The sequence below is a fragment of the Nerophis ophidion genome, linkage group LG01, assembly GCF_033978795.1.
Source record: "Nerophis ophidion isolate RoL-2023_Sa linkage group LG01, RoL_Noph_v1.0, whole genome shotgun sequence".
Lineage (NCBI taxonomy): Eukaryota > Metazoa > Chordata > Actinopteri > Syngnathiformes > Syngnathidae > Nerophis > Nerophis ophidion.
Window position 1 is genome coordinate 88658468 of NC_084611.1, and position 20822 is coordinate 88679289.

Consider the following 20822-nt stretch of genomic DNA (forward strand, 5'->3'; position numbering starts at 1 on the left):
ATATATACATACATATATACACGTATATATATATATATATATATATATATATATATATATATATATATATATGTATATATACTGTATATGTATATACAGTATACTTGTCCAGGGTGTACCCCGCTTTCCGCCCGATGGTAGCTGAGATAGGCGCCAGCGCCACCCGCGACCCCGAAAGGGAATAAGCGGTAGAAAATGGATGGATATACTGTGTATATATATATATATATATATATATATATATATATATATATATAGATATATATAATATATATGTATATGTATATGTGTGTATATATGTATATGTGTGTATATATGTATGTATATGTATACACACATACATATACTGTATATATATATATATATATATATATATATATATATATATATATATATATATATATATATATATACGTCTGCCTCACAATACAAAGTTCCTGCAGTCCTGGGTTCAAATCCAGGCTCGGGATCTTTCTGTGTGGAGTTTGCATGTTCTCCCCGTGAATGCGTGGGTTCCCTCCGGGTACTCCGGCTTCCTCCCACTTCCAAAGACATGCACCTGGGGATAGGTTGATTGGCAACACTAAATTGGCCCTAGTGTGTGAATGTGAGTGTGAATGTTGTCTGTCTACCTGTGTCGGCCCTGCGATGAGGTGGCGACTTGTCCAGGTTGTACACCGCCTTCCGCCCGATTGTAGCTGAGATAGCCCCCCGCAACCCCAAAAGGAATAAGCGGTAGAAAATGGATGGATGGATGGATGTATATATATATATATGTATATATATATATATATGTATATATATGTGTGTGTGTATATATATATATATATATATATATATATATATATATATATATTATATATATACACATAGATACCACATACCGGTATATAATATATGGTCAAACTACAGTGATTAGGTCAATATTTTTTACAATCCCCCGAAAAAATTATATATATATATATATATACTTTTTTTTTTTTTTTTTGGGGGGCGGGGGATTGTAAAAATTAATGATCAAATCACTGTAGTGTCGACCATATATTATATACATAAACTGTATATTGCCTCATCTCCCATCTCTACTAGCATCATGACTCACAGAGTGTTTATGTGTCCAGGAAACACACAAATGAGTCCTGTCCCTTTAAGAAAGTGTTCCTAATTGAACATCCTGTGTGTTTAAAAGCTGGGACACAAAGTCTGTCTTCATTCAAAGCTCATTAACAGAATGGAGCAAAGATTGTAGACCCGCGCAAGACCGGGATGGATCTTGGTGATAAAAGAGATGAATGTTGGTGCAATCATTGAATAAGATAAGAAATAGATCACAGTCATATTGATGATTGTGAGAAAGGGGAGGGGCTAACATACAATTATTGACGCTGCGGTGACAATCAAGGCCTGGATGAGCCCCAATGAGAAGGTGATGTGGTCACATGACCGCAAAATCTTCACGCATCGAATACTTCCTTTCGTTGTAGACTTCGTCCCACGTCTGGGACGAGCAAAATGAAAGTGAAAGGAGCTCATCCCGCTCTCACGCTCTTTGGACTGTGGCGTACTCCACGCCGTCTTCCATCTCCTCCACCACGTGTCTGCTGCGGGGCATAGATGGCGTGATGTTGCCGTAGACCGGACCTTGGCTGGATGTGGTGAAGTGGACTTGGGAATAAACGACTTCTTTCTGTTCCCGGGTTGAAGCCTCGCCACAATCTGCACCCGCGCTGGACTGTGGGAGTTAAAGACGTACGTCAAACAATGGATGCGATTTGACTTATTTAGTTCTTAACCACAAGTGTCTCAAAGGGCTTCACAGACTCACAATGACACCCCTCCTGGTTCAAACCCAGGAAAAACCCATAAAACACCAGATGGGGAGAAAGAAGAACACCTTTAGAAGGGATCGCAGATGTAGGGACCCCACTTTCTGGGGTGATCGGCTGCTATGGATGTCGAGTGGGTACAGGTACAAGAAATCTGCGTTCAAAGGACTCCGGCTTATTAGTGATTCCCAGAGCCCAAAAAAAGTCTGCGGGCTATAGATCGTTTTCCATTCGGGCTCCAGTACTCTGGTATGCCCTCCCGGTAACAGTTCGAGATGATACCTCAGTAGAAGCATTTAAGTCTCATCTTAAAATTCATTTGCATACTCTAGCCTTTAAATAGACCCCCTTTTTAGACCAGTTGATCTGCCGTTTCTTTTCTTTTTCTCCTCTGTCCCCCTCTCCCTTGTGGACGGGGGACGGAGGGGGACACAGGTCCAGTGGCAGTTGATGAAGTATTGGCTGTCCAGAGTCAGGACCCAGGATGGACCGTTCGTCCAGAGTCGGGACCCAGAATGGACCGCTCATTTGTGTATCGGTTGGGGACGTCTCTGCGCTGCTGATCCGCCTCCGCTCGGGATGGTCTCCTGCTGGCTCCACTATGGACGGGACTCTCGCTACTATATTGGATCCACCGTTATGTTAGATCCACTATGGATTGGACTTTCACAATATCATATTAGACGCGCTCGACATCCGTCGCTTTCGGTCCCGTTGGGGGGCGTGGGGGCTTTGCCCACATATGCGGTTCTCTCCAAGGTTTTTCATAGTCATCATTGTCACTGTCACCGACGTCCCACTGGGTGTGAGTTTTTCCTTGCCCTAATGTGGGAGTCCAGGCCACCAGGAAAACCAAAAGATAGTCATGTATCTCCTTCCAGGCCTATCCTGTCAGCTACGCAAAGATGTCAATGGGTGTGCCCGAAGAGTGGTGACAGTGAACATTGAAAGCTAACTCCGTATTTGCGTGATGTTGCCTAGCAGTAGCATATAAGTAGTGAAGACTACAAGACCAGGAACATGGGAGGCGTTCGGGTGGCATCCTGACCAGATGCTTGAACCGCCTCATTTGGCTCCTCTCCATGTGGAGGAGCAGCGGCTTTACTTTGAGCTCCTCTCGGATGGCAGAGTTTCTCACCCTATCTCTCAGGGAGAGCCCATCCACCCGGCAGAGGAAACTCATTTCGGCCGCTTGTACCCTTGATCTAGTCCTTTCGGTCATAACCCAAAGCTCATGACCATAGGTGAGGATGGGAACGTAGATCCACCGGTAAATTGAGAGCTTTGCCTTCCGGCTCAGCTCCTTCTTCACCACAACGGATGGAGAGGGCGTCCCCGCATTACTGAAGACGCCGCACAGATGCGCCTGTCGACCTTTCCGCTCAGCTCTTTCTTCACCACATCGGATCGATAAAGTGTCCGCATTACTGAAGGCGCCGCATCGATCCGCCTGTTGATCTCACGATCCACTCTTCCCTCACTCGTGAACAAGACTCCGAGGTACTGGAACTCATCCACATGCGGCAGGGTCCCCTCTCCAACCCGGACATGGCCCTCCAGCCTTTTCCGGAGGAGAACCATAGACTCAGACTTAGAGGTGCTTATTCTCATCCCAATCGCTTTACGCTCAGCTGCGAACCGATTCACTGAGAGCTGAAGATCCTGGCCGGATCATCTTCAAAAAGCAGAGAACTCATCCTGCAGCCACCCAACCGGATCCCCTCCACGCCCTGACTGTGCCTAGAAATTCTGTCCATAAAAGTTATGAACAGAATCAGTGACAATAGGCAGCTTTGGCGGAGTCCAACCCTCACTGGATACGGGTCCGACTCACTGCAGTGCGGACCAACCTCTGATACTGATCGTACAGGGAGCGGAGTGCCACTATCAGTCAGTCCGATACCCCATACTCTCTGAGCATTCCCCACAGGATTTCCCAAGGGACACGGTCGAAGGCCTTCTCCAAGTCCACAAAGCACATGTACACCGGTTGGGCAAACCTCCATGCACCCTCAAGGACCCTGCCGAGAGTATAGAGCTGGTCCACAGTGCCACGACCAGGACAAAAACCAAGCTGTTCCTCCTGAATCTGAGGTTCGACTATTCGTTCATGGCAAGTATATCATCTGAATGCGTCACTGGATCAGCAACAAACTCAGATAAGTCATTGATAAAGTCCGAATAAGCGCCAGGAGGGTGTTAGATGACTTCCAGATAGAGTGGTCATGAAACTACAGACCTCATAATGACAAGCTCTAATGAATTATATTTATTACAAGGGTTAGGGTCAAGGTGAGTGTCAAAAATCGGGGCAAGCTCTCATCCTTTTAAAGGGGACGAGCAACATGTGATCTCAAATAGTTAAGAAGAGAAATGCATTTGTTTTGTGTGCAGACTCTCACTGAGACCAACTATGTTAAAATATCATCTCTTGTGACATCATTAATGATTTTTTTTTTTTTTAATTTTGTTGATGTAAAATGGAAAATAGAGATATGTTTTTGCGTCTGAACTCGTCACAAATATATAATTTTTAAAATGTAAGTATTGTTCTTTTAAATTAATAAATACGAAAATTAGAGTTTTTTCTAATTGTCTGAAAAAAAAGTAGCACATAAATATAATTTTAATTAAATAATTATTAAATAAATATTATATTAGAATTAATATTTTGAAATAAAAATCGTAGAAAAATGCATAAAAAGTGAGACTATTTTTAATTTAATAAATACAATCAAAAAGTAATACATTATTTAAAAAACATTTCAATGAAATACCTTATACTTTTATAACGCATTTAAAATAAGCAACAGTTTATTGAAATCTTTCGTTTTAAATCCCAAAATGACCAAACCCTTAAATGAAAATAGTAAAGAGAACTATTTTGAATGAATGAATGAACCTAAAATAGGAGTACAGAATAATTTGATTGGATTCATACATTGGAACTGGAATTCATTATCCAAAATAATTTCAATTAAATAATTGTACATTTTAAAATGGATTTCATTCTAAATAACAAAATTACTTATTTCAAATGAAAAAACTAATACATGTACTATACTTTTCAAACGTAAGAGTATTTACAGTACATTTATTATAATGTATTGTGTATTTATTTATATATTTTTATCATTAAGAACATCTGTTTGAACTGAGCTCTCATGGTGACATCATCACATATCAAACATCTGTGTTGGTGGGAATTTTTTTACCTTTGCTCTGGACTCCTTTGATGCCCTCTTTTTGCTGGAGAGAGGAGGAGAAGGAGGAGAAGAAAGAGATGGGAAGGAGAAGATGGAGAAGGAAGAGGAGAAGTAGAAGGAAAAGAAAAAGAAGAAGGAGGAGGAGGAGAAGAAAGAAGAGAAGGAGAAGAAAGAGATGGAAAAGGAGAAGAAGAAGAAAAAGAAGGAGGAGGAGGAAGAGAAGACAAAGACAATGATGGAGAAGAAGAAGGAGAAAAGAGGAAGAATAAGGAGGAGAGAGGAGGATAAGAAGGACAAAGTGGAAAGAAGAAGAAGAAGAAGAAGAAGAAGAACAAGCAGAAGGATAAGAAGATAAAAAAAGAAGAAAGAGAAGGAAAAAAAGATGAAGCAAAGGAAGAATGAGAAGAACATAAATAGATCAAAAAGGTTAAGAAGGAGAGGAGATATAAGGAGGAAAAGAATAAGAAGAAAAAGAAAAGGAGAGCGAGGAGAAGAAAAGAAGAAGGAGAAGAAAAAGAAGGGAAAAAGTAAGATGAACAATGAGAAGAAAAAGAAGAAAGAGAAGGAGAAAAAGATACAGCAGAGGAAGAATTAGAAGAAGAGAAACAGATTAAGAAGATTAGGAGAAGAAAGAAGAAGAGGGTAGAAGAAGAAGGAGGGGGAGGAAGAGAAGAAGAAGAAAAAGAAGAATATAAAGAAGAAGAAGAAAGAGAATGAGAAGAAGACGAAGCAAAGGAAGAAGGAAAATAATGATTATGAAGGAGAAGAAGGTGGAGGAGGAGGTGAAATCATATGAAGAGAAAAAGAAGAAGAAAAAGAAGGATGAGGAAAAAAAAGAAGAAGAAGATGGAGGAAGAGGAAGAAGAAGGAGGAGGAGAAAAAGAAGAAGAAGGAGGAGGAGGATGAGGAGGAGAAAAAGGAGGGGGAAAGAAGAAGAAGAGAAGAAGAAAGAGATGAAGAAGAAGGAGCGGGAGGAGGAGAAAAAGAAGAAGAAAGATGAAGAAAAAGAGATGAAGAAGAAAGAGATGAAGAAAAGGAGAAAAAAATGGAGGAGGAGAAGGAGCATAAACAACATGAAGTATGAACAAGATTGTGGACAAGAACAGGAGACTAAAGTCTTCACCTCCACACCAGGAAAGCGGTGAGAACCAGGACCAGCAGAACAAGAACAAGACCAGCGACTGAGCCCCCAGCTGTTGCCACGGTGACACTCCAGGAACCTGAGAGGAAGGCCAGCATCCCAGTTACTATGGCAACAATCCCAGCATCCAGGAAGTGAGCACTTACAGGCCTGGACTTGGATGCTGACTGAGGACTTGCTGCTGCTGGAGGCCTCACACACGTGTTGGACTTGGACATTCAAAGTCCAACATGGACCTCCTAAGTCCAACATGGACCTCCTAATTCCAACATAGATGTTCTAAATCCAACATATATGTTTTAAGTCCAACATGGAGGTCCATGATGGACTTAACAGGTTCACGTTGGACTTAGGACATCTATGTTGGACATAGGAGGTCCATGATGGACTCGGGAGGTCCATAATGGACTTTGGAGGTCCATGTCGGACTTAGACATTCTAAGTCCATCATGGACCTCCAAAGTCCAACATAGATGTTCTAAGTCAAATATAGATGTTTTAAGTCCAACATGGAGGTCCATGATGGACTTAGCAGGTTCATGTTGGACTTAGGACATCCATGTTGGAGTTAGGAGGTCCATGGTGGACTTAGGAGGTCCATGTTGGACTTAGGAGGTCCATGTTGGACTTAGACATTCTAAGTCCATCATGGACCTCCAAAGTCTAACATAGATGTTCTAAGTCAAATATAGATGTTTTAAGTCCAACATGGATGTCCTATGTTGGATTTAGGAGGTCCATGATGGACTTAGGAGGTCGGTGATGGACTCAAGAGGTCCATAATGGACTTAAGACATCCATTTTGGACTTTGGAGGTCCATGTTGGACTTGGGAGGTCCATGTTGGATTTAGGAGGTCCATGATGGACTTAGGAGGTCGGTAAACATTGATTGATTGATTGAAGACATCCATTTTGGACTTTGGAGGTCCATGTTGGACTTGGGAGGTCCATGTTGGATTGACGACATCCATGTTGGACTTAGGAGGTCGGTGATGGACTCAAGAGGTCCATAATGGACTTAAGACATCCATTTTGGACTTTGGAGGTCCATGTTGGACTTGGGAGGTCCATGTTGGATTGACGACATCCATGTTGGACTTAGGAGGTCGGTGATGGACTCAAGAGGTCCATAATGGACTTAAGACATCCATTTTGGACTTTGGAGGTCCATGTTGGACTTGGGAGGTCCATGTTGGATTGACGACATCCATGTTGGATTTAGGAGGTCGGTGATGGACTCAAGAGGTCCATAATGGATTTAAGACATCCATTTTGGACTTTGGAGGTCCATGTTGGACTTGGGAGGTCCATGTTGGATTGACGACATCCATGTTGGATTTAGGAGGTCCATGTTGGACGTAGAACATTTCTCTGTTGGACTTAGGAGGTCCATGTTGGAATGAGGAGGTCCATGTTGGACTTAGGAGGTTCATGTTGGACTTAGGACATCCATGGTGGATTTAGAGAGTCTATGTTGGATTCAGGAAATCCATGTTGGATTTAGTAGGTGCATGTTGGACTTAGACTAAGTCCATCATGGACCTCCTAAGTCCATCATGGACCTCCTGAGTCCATGATGGACCTCCTAAGTCCAACATGGATGTCCTAAGTGCATTATGAACCTCCTAAATCAAACATGGAACTCTTAAATCCAACGTGGACCTCTTCATTCCAACATGGACTTCCTAAATCCAACATAGACTTTCTAAGTCTATGATGGACTTAGTCTAAGTCCATGTTGGACCTCCTAAGTCCAACATAAATGTTCCAAATCAAATATAGACGTTGTAAATCCAACATCTTGGATTTAGGAGGTCCATGATGGACTCAGGAGGTCCATGTTGGATTGAGGACATCCATGTTGGACTTAAAAAGTCTATATTGGATTTAGGAAGTCCATTTTCGATTTAGGAGGTCCATGTTGGACATAGGAGGTCCACATGGGACTTAAGAGGTCCATTTTGGATTTAGGAGGTCCATGTTAGATCTAGGAGGTCCATGGTGGAATTAGGAGGTCCATTTTGGATTTAGGAGGTCCATGTTGAATTTAGGAGGTCCATGTTGGATTTAGACCGTCTATGTTAGACTTAGGAAGTCCATGTTGGACTTCGGAGGTCCATGTTGGACTTAGACATTCTAAGTCCATCATGGACCTCCGAAGTCCAACATAGATGTTCTAAGTCAAATATAGACGTTTCAAGTCCAAAATGGATGTCCTATGTTGGACTTAGGAGGTCCATGATGGACTTAGGAGGTCCATGATGAACTCAGGAGGTCCATGATGGACTTAGGAGGTCCATGATGAACTCAGGAGGTCCATGTTGGATTGACGACATCCATGTTGGATTTAGGAGGTCCATGTTGGACGTAGAACATTTCTCTGTTGGACTTAGGAGGTCCATGTTGGAATGAGGAGGTCCATGTTGGACGTAGAACATTTCTCTGTTGGACTTAGGAGGTCCATGTTGGAATGAGGAGGTCCATGTTGGACTTAGGAGGTTCATGTTGGACTCAGGACATCCATGTTGGATTTAGAGAGTCTATGTTGGATTTAGGAAGTCCATGTTGGATTTAGTAGGTCCATGTTGGATTTAGACTAAGTCCATCATGGACCTCCTAAATCCATCATGGACCTCCTGAGTCCAACATATACGTTGTAAGTCCAACATGGATGTCCTAAGTGCATTATGAACCTCCTAAATCCAACATGGAACTCTTATGTCCAACGTGGACCTCTTCATTCCAACATGGACTTCCTAAATCCAACATAGAATTTCTAAGTCTATGATGGACTTAGTCTAAGTCCATCATGGACCTCTTAAGTCCAACATAAATGTTCCAAGTCAAATATAGACGTTGTAAATCCAACATGTTGGATTTAGGAGGTCCATGATGGATTGAGGACATCCATGTTGGACTTAAAAAGTCTATATTGGATTTAGGAAGTCCATGTTTGACTTAGGAGGTCCATGTTGGACATAGGAGGTCCATGTTAGATCTAGGAAGTCCATGGTGGAATTAGGAGGTCCATTTTGGATTTAGGAGGTCCATGTTGGATTTAGGAGGTCCATGTTGGATTTAGACCGTCTATGTTAGATTTAGGAAGTCCATGTTGGACTTAGGAGGTCCATGTTGGACTTAGGAGGTCCATGTTGGACTAAGGAGGTCCATGTTGGACTAAGGAGGTCCATGTTGGACTTGGGACTTCCATGTTGGACTTAGAACGTCTATGTTGGACTTAGTAGGTCCATGATGGACTCAGGTGGTCCATGTTGGACTTAGACATTCAAACTCCAACATAGATGTTGGATGTCCAACATGGACATACAACTATGTTGGATATAGGAGGTCCATGATGGACTCAGGAGGTCCATGTTGGACTTAGACATTCTAAGTCCATAATGGACCTCTTAAGTCCAACATAGATGTTCTAAGTCCAACATAGATGTGTAAGTCCAACATGGATGTCCTTTGTTGGACTTAGGAGGTCCATGATGGATTCAGGAGGTCCATGATGGACTTAAGACATCCATGTTGGACATAGGAGGTTCATGTTGGATTGAGGACATCCATGTTGGACTTAAAACGTCTATGTTGGATTTAGGAGGTCCATGTTGGACTTAGGACCTTTCTCTGTTGGACTTAGTAGGTCCATGTTGGATTTAGGAGGTCCATGTTGGACTTAGAATGTCTAAATCCATCATGATGGACTTAGACAAAGGTCATCCATGCCGGACTAGGGATGTCCATGAAGGACTTAGGATGCCTGTGATGGACAAAGGACGTCTATGTTGGACTTCGGATGTCCAATGTAGGATTCAGCACCCCCATGATGGACTAAGGGTGCTCTTGTTGAACTGAGGATGTTCATTTTGGACTTAGAACTTCCACGTAGAACTTTAGATGCCAATGATGGACTAAGAGCACTCTTGTTGGACTGACGACGTCCATGTTGGACTTAGGATGTCCACGTTGGACTAAGGACATGCATGTTGGTCTTAGGTACCTAAACTGGACCTACATGTTGAACAGAGAACCTCCACGTTGGACTGAACGTCGAAGTAGGACTTAAATACCTAAACTAGACCTCTTTTATGGACTGAGGCTGTCCATGTTGGACTTGGTTATCCTAAATGGGAATCCATGTTGGACTATGGTACCTAAACTAGACCTCCATGTCGGTTGAGTACTGTACGTCCATGTCAGACCTTGGTACTTACATTGGACGTCTATGACAACTGTTGAAGAGTTGACGTGTCCATGTTTATTCTCAGACATGCAGTGGAATGTTCCGGCATCTTCAGGACGGATGGAGGTGAAACTGTAAAGTTCTTGTGGATTTTGGGTCAGAGTTTGGTTGTCCTTGAACCAGGTGTAGTTGGCGGCCGGTTTAGCATCGCTGCTGCAGGTCAGATTCACCGACTGTCCCTCAAGGATGACAGGAGACGGACTGACGGACAAAGACGACCACCTGGGAGGATCTGAGGGGACAGGACCTTGTCCTCATCAGTGTCAATACTCAAAGACGTACTTGTACTCACATTGGACGTCAATGAAGACAGGTTCGGATGAGTTTTTCCCCTGCTGGTTCTCCACAGTACACCAATACTCTGCTGAGTCTGAAGACTTGATGGACTGGAAGACCAGTTCTCGACCTTTCCTGAGGACTTCATCATCTGAAGACACATTCTTCTTCTTGTACCAGCAGTAATCATCTGTTGCTGAGGAGTAGTTGTAGTTGTCGATGTTGCAGGTCAGTGTCAGGGGACGACCCTCCAATATGTCCCCGGTATCACTCAGGGACACTGAGGGTCTTTTCAGGAAATCTGGAGGAACAACCATGAAGTATTGAACAAACATTCTTCTTTTGAGCACAGACAAAAACATGAGTCAGTACAGCAGCAGCAGACCTCCACCCAGGCCAAACACTCCTCAACACCTTTTACTGCTCATGACGTCTTCCACTCCAGCCCTGTAGGTGGCGCCAGTGCCCACTACACTTGACAGTACATCATACTTGCCAACCCTCCCGAATTTTCCGGGAGACCCCCGAATTTCAGTGCCTCTCCCGAAAATCTCCCGGGACGACCATTCTCACGAATTTCTCCCGATTTCCAGACAACGAGGCACGCCCTCTCCAGGTCCATGCGGACATGAGTGAGGACAGCCTTTCGTCACGTCCGCTTTTTCCCGATATAAACCATACTTGCCAACTCTCCCGGATTTTCTGGGAGACTCCCGAAATTCAGCGCCTCTCCGGAAAGCCTCCCGGGACAAATTTTCTCCCGAAAATCTCCCGAATTTCAGGCGGAGCTTGAGGCCACGCCCCCTACAGCTCCACGCCGACCCGAGTGACGTGTCGACAGCCTGTTTTCACGTCCGCTTTCCCACAATATAAACAGAGTGCCTGCCCAATGACGTTTTAACTGTAGAATGATCGAGGGCGAGTTCTCGGTTTCTTATGTGGGTTTATTGTTAGGCAGTCTCATTAACGTCCTCCCAGTGCGGCAACAACACACAACAACAGCAGTCACGTTTTCGTCCACCGTAAAGCATTTCGTCTGCCGTAAGCAGCAATGTTGTAACACTCTTAAACAGGACAATACTGCCATCTACTGTGCATGCATATGTGACAATAGCATCTATGGCTTTTAGAGCAGTGGTTCTCAAAAAATTTACCCCCTGTGAATTTTTTTTTTAATTCAAGTACCCCCTAATCAGAGCAAAGCATTTTTGGTTGAAAAAAAAAAAGATTAAGAAGTAAAATACAGCACTATGTCATCAGTTTCTGATTTGTTAAATTGTATAAGAGTGCAAAATATTGCTCATTTGTAGTGGTCTTTCTTGAACTATTTGAAAAAAAAGATATACAAATAACTAAAAACTTCCGCCCGATTGTAGCTGAGATAGGCACCAGCGCCCCCCCCCGCGACCCCAAAGGGAATAAGCGGTAGAAATGGATGGATGGATAGCTGTAAATATACTCCGCCCTTCTTAACCACGCCCCCAACAATGCCCCGCGCCTAACCCCCGACCATATACTATATATGTATATATATATATGTATATATATATATATATATATATATATATATACGATATACGATACGATTCGAATACGAATCGTATCGTTTACGTTGTGCGATTCAGAATCGATTCTCATTTTTAAAAAGTCAGTTTATTTTTAATTTTTTTTAATCAATCCAACAAACCACTACACAGCAATACCATAACAATGCAATCCAATTCCAAAACCATATATATATATATAAATATATATGTATATATATGTATATATATATATATATATATGTATATATATATATGTATATATATATGTATATATGTATATATATATATATGTATATATATATATATATATATATATATGTATATATAAATATATATATATATATATATATATATATATATATGTATATATATATATGTATATATGTATATATATATATATATATATATATATATATATATGTGTTTATGTATGTTTATGTATGTGTGTATTTACTGTTTATATATGTATATATGTATGTGTATATATACATACATATATGTATAAGTATATATATATATATATATATATATATATATATATATATATATATATATATATATATATATATGTGAAGAAGAGTGATTCTGCTGAGTACCGCTTCAAATTCACCACTGATTATGGATGGAGTAGTATTTCACCTGGAAGCACCTTGACAGTCGCAGGTATGAACACACCTGACCAAACATGCCCAAATAATACAACTATATTACAAAACCCAGCCTAAGTTGTTCAACAGTCCAGGTGTGCTATTTTAGGCTTCATATTATGCCACACATTTTCAACGGGAGACAGGTCTGGACTACAGGCAGGCCAGTCTAGTACCGGCACTCTTTTACTACGAAGCCACGCTGTTGTAACACGTGGCTTGGCAGTGTCTTGCTGAAATAAGCAGGGGCGTCCATGATAGCGTTGCTTGGATGACAACATATGTTGCTCAAAAACCTATATGTACCTTTCAGCATTAATGGTGCGTTCAAAGATGTGTAAGTTACCCATGCCTTGGCCACTAATACACCCCGATACCGTCACACATGCTGGCTTTTGAACGTTGCGCCTAGAACAATCCGGATGGTTCTTTTTCACATTGACCCAGAAGACACATCGTCCACAGTTTTCCCCCAAAAATTATAAATGTGGACACATCAGACCCCTGAATACTTTTCCACTTTGCATCAGTCCATTTTAGATGGGCTCGGGCTCAGCGTTTCTGGGTGTTGTTGATAAATGGCTTTCGCTTTGCATAGTAGAGTTATAATTTGCATTTACAGATGTAGCGACCATCTGTAGTTACTGACAGTTGTTGTCTAAAGTGTATTTCTGAGCCCGTGTGGTGATATCCTTTACATGCTGATATCGCTTTTTAATGCATTACCGCCTGAGGGATTGAAGGTCCGTAATATCAACGATTACGTGCAGTGATTTCTCCAGATTCTTTAAACCTTTTGATGATATTATGGAGCGTGGATGGTGAAATCCCTAAATTCCTTGCAATAGCTGGTTGAGAAATGCTGTACTTAAACTGTCGGACAATTTTCTCACGCATTTGTTCACAAAGTGGTGACCCACGCTCTGTCCTTGTTTGTGAATGACTGAGCATTTCATGGAAGCTGCTTTTACACCCAATCATGGCACCCACCTGTTCCCAATTAGCCCGTTGACCTATGGGATGTTCCAAATAAGTGTTTGATGAGCATTCCTCAACTTTCTCAGTCTTTTTCGCCACTTGTGCCAGCTTTTTTGGAAATATGTGGAGGCATCTAATTCCAAATGAGCTAATATTTGCAAAAAATAACAAAGTTTACTGGTTTGAACGTTAAATATCTTGTCTTTGCAGTCTATTCAACTGAACTCCCTGGTTTTGTACAATGAATACATTAGATTAGACAATAAAACATCTATATTACGTACAATACTGTATATTACATTATTTTAGAATTTTCTGCCGAGTCACTAATCTTTTCTAGTGTTTTAATGCGGATGAAGTGTAATTTTATTTAGAAATAAGTCAGCAGCCAATCACAAGAAGGCTGTGGGCTGCAAACTGGACTTTGGACAGTGGTGTTCCAGATGAAGCAGTCATGTGTGTATGTTGTGTGACTTGCATCTCCAATCAATATTAATATGACATCTTTCATGTTTGCTCCTCTGGCCTCCAGCTGTGCAGGTGCAGGTGATGTCAGTCAGAGTTGAAGATTCTCACCTTGTTGCACAAATGTTGTGTCACACAAGCTGCCTTCTAGAAGCTCCTTTTTATTTTGAGTGGCAGAAGAATGGAGTGAATATAAAGTCTGGAACCAAAGTAGAAGTCACCTTGTCACCTGGAGACTACATCACCTGTGCTGCACGACAACAACAACAACATATCAGCATCTCTCCTCACCTGTGTGAGTGCTTCTTTCTTCCAGAAAAACATGTTGTGCTACAAAACACTTCAGTAGGAAAATTACTTCAAATCTTTCTTGTTTGTCTTCCAACTGCAAAGTAGTAAACAACACAAACAACACATTAGTTATTATTCCTGCTTATGTCGCACTTGTTGCTAGGTAGACTTCGGCAGGAAGGCATTGAGGCAAAATCAAGCAGAAAAACCACACTTTAAATATTATGAGACATGAACCTTTCATTGGATCACTACTCTGTATTGTCTGTGAAACACTTATTGTACAGAAATAGTCATACATGACTAAACATTCTTTGCATATTTGTTACATGTATTGTTTATCCAAAGGAAGGCTAGTTAGTTAGTTGATGATTTAGTTGGTTAGTCAGAGAGTTAATTAGTTAGCCTGTTTTGCCATACAATTTTTCATTAAAACTAGTGGAAGGATGTCACATGATCCAAAGAAGAAATACATACATTGTTTTCTCTCATTTTTTTTTTCTTCTAATGAAAAAAAATAAAATAAAAATTGTATATATTTGTACATATATATATATATATATATATATATATATATATATATATATATATATATATATATATATATATAGATGTGTATGTATGTATGTGTATATATATATATATATATATATATATATATACATACATCTATATATATATATATATATATATACATACATACATACACATATATATATATATATATATATATATGTACAAATATATATAATTTTTATTATTATTATTTTTTTGTCCTGTTCAGCTTCTCAGGAAAGTCATTAGATAGATTAGATAGAACTTTATTTATTCCGTCAGGAAAATTAAAATTTTCAGCACAATCCCATTCAAGATCAGACAAACATTACAGGGAGACAGAACAGGATCGCTGACGGGTCTACCGGCTTCCAGCGCCCCTTACAAAAAAGATGACATACAGGTAAACGGGGGGGAGATGGGGGAAAAGAATAGAAGATTAAAATAAAATTTAAAAAATCGGTCTTAGCCTGGGCCCTGGAGTGGGGGTGCAGACTGAGGCCAAGTGAAAAAAACAACAACTCATAGCCATAGTACACATCCCTCTTCCATGTGTGTAAGAGGGAAACATCAAACATCAAAGAACACAGAGGACATTAAAGACATTAAAGCAGCAGATACAAGCAGACACTTCTACATACCAGCTATGAATAAAAAGTAAAAGAAACATATCCACTGTGGTGGCCTCTGCGGTGTTTCACGCAGTCGTCTGCTGGGGTGGAGGGAGCATGGCCAGAGACAGGAGCAGACCCAACAAAGCAACCAAGACAGCCGACTCCACTCTCGGACAGTGTCCAGTCCGCATGGATGAGCGAGGATACGTCCAAGGTGACTGAGGTGTCCGACACCTGCTCATCCAGGAAATAATACTACAGAAATGACAATGAGCATTATTACACTACTGTCTGGCGGGCCGATTTGTGGGTGGTCTGGCGGTCGGGGGTGGATGGGGGTGCCTGGGCAGCCGCCTTGGGTTAGGTGGGGGGGCTGTCCCTCTCGTGGGTTGTTGGGCCTTTGGCCCCGGGTCTCCTTGGGCTTCCTCCTTCCCCTGGGGCGCGGGGCGGGGTCTGCCCTGGGTCGCCCCGCGCTGCGGCTGTGCGGGCCCGCCTGGTGCCGGGTTGGGGGGGCTGCTTGCCTCCCTTGTTGGGGCCCCGGCGGTGCTGCCCAACTGCCCTGCGAAAGTCCCGCTCCTGAGTTTTTCTCCGCCCTTATATATTTATTATTTTGATTTATTTAGTTATTTTTTTAGCATATTCTTTGAAGGAGCATAAGTATGGGTAGCATCTGTGAAATTTAATTTGCAGGAACGGAGTGAGTTTAGGGTTGAATTGTCCACCCTCATTCTATTCTCGGTCACTATCTTTCTAACCATGCTCAACACCCTCTCTGATGACTTGCAAGAGTACTTCTTCTTCCTCTAACCCGTCGTCGCCATGACTGTCTCTTCTTCTTTCTTCCGCTTTGTCTCCTTCTTGTTGTGAACTCTCCAAAAGCCGTGGATTTTATAACGTGACTGGGCCGGCACGCTGTTGATATGGAGAAAAAGCGGACGTGACGAAAGGCTGTCCTCACTCAGGTCCGCGCCTCATTGTCCGGCTGGAAATCGGGAGAAATTCGGGAGAGGCACTGAAATTCGGGAGGGTTGGCAAATATGATGTACTGTCAAGTGTAGTGGGCACTGGCGCCACCTACAGGGCTGGAGTGGAAGACGTCATGAGCAGTAAAAGGTGTTGAGGAGTGTTTGGCCTGGGTGGAGGTCTGCTGCTGCTGTACTGACTCATGTTTTTGTCTGTGCTGAAAAGAAGAATGTTTGTTCAATACTTCTTGGTTCTTCCTCCAGATGTCCTGAAAAGACCCTCAGTGTCTCTGAGTCCTATTGGTGACATATTGGAGGGTCGTCCCCTGACACTGACCTGCGACATCGACAACTACGACTACTCCTCAGCAACATATGATTACTGCTGGTACAAGAAGAAGAATGTGTCTTCACATGATGAAGTCCTCAGTAAAGGTCGACAACTGGTCTTCCAGTCCATCAAGTCTTCATACTCAGCAGAGTATTGGTGTACTGTGGAGAACCAGCTGGGAAAGAAGACATCAGAACCCGTCTTCGTTGATGTCCAATGTGAGTACAACCCATTTCCAGTATGGATGTTTAGTATGTGAAGAGGATCCTGTTATTTCATGACAGTTTCCATGAATGATCCAGAGTTCCTGCATGAAAGTATGTTGTTCTTCAGATGCTCCAAAGCGTCCGTACGTGTCCGTAGTTCAGTCCAACGAGTTGGCGGCTGGCAGTCTGGTGAATCTGACCTGCAGCAGCGATGCTAACCCGGCCGCTAGCTACACCTGGTACAAGGAGAACATGTCGTCTCCTCTGGCATCAGGTCAGACGCTGACCATCAAAGACATCAGTCCAGGTCAGACGCTGACCATCAAAGACATCAGTTCAGGTCAGACGCTGACCATCAAAGACATCAGTCCAGGTCAGATGCTCGCCATCAGGAACGTCACAGAGCAGGGTGGCCATGATTATTACTGTGAGGCCAACAACAGCAGGGGGCGCCACATCATTGGTGTGCACGTGAGCGTGAACGGTAAGACCCCCTCATGTCCAAAACACATCTGTGTCTCCTGAAGACATCTACTGTATGTCCGTGTGTAGGAATGTCCTGTAGAACAATAAACATCATCAGGCTGTTCTGTTCTGCTGTTGTGTTCGTGGGCATCCTGATCATTCTGACTCTGGAATTCAGGTAAAAATGCAGATTAATCCATCATCATTAGTCTGATGAAACATTCTAACACAATTAACCCACAATGTTGGTGTGAAATGTTGTTCTGTAAAAACGGATCCTGTTTTGGTTAACATGAACATGATGCCAAAGGTGTTTACTTGTACTTCCTGGACAAGCTCAGCAGGTCTTTTTTTTTTTTATTCCAATCGCAGGACGACGTCTCCCTCGTCCACCGCGGATCCAAATGAGCTCGTTGAGACTGTAGAGGTGACATCTTGTTGGTTCTGGTGTCATGAATCCAGTCTCACTGTCATGGTATGTCCCCCTTGTCAGGAGCTGGACCCTGGCGACTATGAGAATATCGATGCAGAAGACTCCCTGTGATGGACATCTTGACCATGAACAACCAAATAGTTTTAAAATATTCAAACAACAAAACCAACACAGTGCATAAACTCACAACAAATTACACACCTGCAAATCAGTGTGACTTCTGTTGTTGCGGTATCCGTAATACGCCGATAGGGAGAAGTCGGGTGTGTATTGACCTCCACCGAACCCCTGAGCCCCACTCACAGAACCCTTATGGTTCGATCATCGAACCCAGGTTAAGAACCACTGCCTTAGATAGCTCCTGCAGCTCTTTAAAAGATGGCCTGTTAGTGCCCAACAGTTAAGTAAAAGTCCCAATGATTGTCACACACACACTAGGTGTGGTGAAATTTGTCCTCTGCATTTGACCCATCCCTTTGTTCTCCCCTCACCTCCCAGGTGAGGGGAGAACAAAGGGCGCCTGGGAATCATGCACTGTGGACCTCAGAGGTATGTGGGGTAGGATGGGAGTATAAACACATTAACAACTTCTTCTAGCAGGGGCTTTGTCCACACTGGCTGACACCCATAATAGAAAAAAGAAGAGTATTGTAAAAATCTGGACACTTTGTTGAGTAGTGGAATGTCTTGCAACGTTTGTATACAAAGATGTATTTTGACCCGGATGCTTTACTGTGGGTAAATAGCCAAAATAAACAAGTCTCTTTGATGTACTTTTTACTTTGATGTACAATTGATTATATTTTAATTGCCTCTGAGACCCAGAGCCAGGTGTGTGAAGAGAGGGAACTTTCTCCCACTTGTCCTTGTCACTGTTCTCATGTCATCTCTTTTGACAAACTCACCAAAAATGAGCTCCAGAAGGATGACATCTGAGGAGACAAGGACAAGTGTGAAAAAGTTCCCTCTCTTCACACACCTGGCTCTGGGTCTCAGAGACAATCAAAATACAAAGACTCCCTGTGACGGACATCTTGACCATGAACAACCAAGTTGTTTTAAAATATTCATATTTTCAATTCCCGCGCTGGAATGTCCAACAGGAAGAAAGGCAAGAATAGAAATACATCGCTCATGCACGGACAAAGGAACAGACAGAGAGACTAATTGAAAGAAGAATGAATTCAAATCAATAAATATCCAAAATATAAGTTAAAAGGAATGAAAACCATCCATACATCTTCTTCCTCTTATCCAAGGTCGGATCGCGGGGGCAGCAGCCTATGCAGGGAAGCCCAGACTTCCCTCTCCCCAGCCATTTCATCCAGCTCCTCTCGGGGGATCCCGAGGCGTTCCCAGGCCAGCCGGGAGACATAGTCTTCCCAACGTGTCCTGGGTCTTCCCCGTAGCCTCCTACCGCCTGGACGTACCCGAAACACCTCCCTAGGGAGGCGTTCGGGTGGCATTCCGAACAGATGCCCGAACCACCTCATCTGGCTCCTCTCCATGTGAAGGAGCAGCGGCTTTAGTTTGAGTTCCTCCCGGATGACAGAGCTTCTCACCCTATCTCTAAGGGAGAGACCCACCACCCGGCGGAAGAAGTTCATTTCGGTCGCTTGTTCCCGTGATCTTATCCTTTCGGACATAACCCAAAGCTCATGACCATAGGTGAGGATGGGAACGTAGATCGACCGGTAAATTGAGAGCTTTGCCTTCCGGCTCAGCTCCTTCTTCACCATAACGGATCGATACAGCGTCCGCATTACTGAAGACGCCGTACCGATCCGCCTGTCGATCTCACGATCCACTCGTTCCTCACTCGTGAACAAAACTCCGAGGTACTTAAACTCCTCCACTTGGGGCAAGAGCTCCTCCCCAACCCGGAGATGGAAACTCCACCCTTTTCCGGGCGAGAACCAGGGACTCGGACTTAGAGGTGCTGATTCCCATCCCAGTTGCTTCACACTCGGCTGCGAAACGATCCAGTGAGAGCTGAAGATCTTGGCTAGATGAAGCCATCAGGACCACATCATGTGCAAAAAGCAGAGACCTAATGCTGCAGCCACCAAACCAGATACCCTCCACGCCCTGACCGCGCCTAGAAATTCTGTCCATAAAAGTTATGAACAGAATCGGTGACAAAGGACAGCCTTGGCGGAGTCCAACCCTCACTGAAAACGGGTCCGACTTACTGCCGGCAATGCGGACCAAGCTCTGGCAGTGATCATACAGGGAGCGGACCGCCACAATAAGACAGTCTGTTACCCCATACTCTCTGAGCACTCCCCACAGGACTTCCCGGGGTACACGGTCGAATGCCTCTCCAAGTCCACAAAGCACATGTAGACTGGTTGGGCAAACTCCCATTCACCCTCTAGGACTCTGCCGAGAGTATAGAGCTGGTCAACAGTTCCACGACCAGGACAAAAACCCCACTGTTCCTCTTGAATACGGGGTTTGACTATCCGGCGAAGCCTCCTCTCCAGTACACCTGAATAAACCTTACCGGGAAGGCTGAGGAGTGTGATCCCACGATAGTTGGAACACACCCTCCGGTCCCCCTTCTTAAAGAGAGGGACCAACACCCCGGTCTGCCAATCCAGAGGTACCGCCCCCGATGTCCACGCGA

The 20822-nt window shown here is 43.1% G+C and overlaps 2 protein-coding genes across 2 annotated transcripts; one reads left to right on the forward strand and one right to left on the reverse strand.

Annotated features, from left to right (window-relative positions):
• Positions 1-1033: 1033 nt before the first annotated feature.
• Positions 1034-11016, reverse strand: LOC133561514 (B-cell receptor CD22-like). The gene is made up of 5 exons (XM_061914875.1): positions 10716-11016; positions 10395-10655; positions 6156-6252; positions 5042-5075; positions 1034-1732 (listed from the first exon to the last, which is right to left on the reverse strand). Exons 1-5 carry the CDS (start codon positions 11014-11016, stop codon positions 1541-1543), a joined length of 885 nt encoding a protein of 294 aa, XP_061770859.1. The 3' UTR covers positions 1034-1540.
• Positions 11017-12828: 1812 nt separating this feature from the next.
• Positions 12829-18889, forward strand: LOC133561515 (B-cell receptor CD22-like). The gene is made up of 7 exons (XM_061914837.1): positions 12829-12909; positions 14404-14631; positions 17023-17307; positions 17423-17779; positions 17848-17938; positions 18133-18187; positions 18254-18889. The coding sequence occupies exons 2-7, from the start codon at positions 14421-14423 to the stop codon at positions 18302-18304; spliced, it is 1050 nt and encodes a 349-aa protein (XP_061770821.1). The 5' UTR covers positions 12829-12909; positions 14404-14420; the 3' UTR covers positions 18305-18889.
• Positions 18890-20822: the final 1933 nt, after the last annotated feature.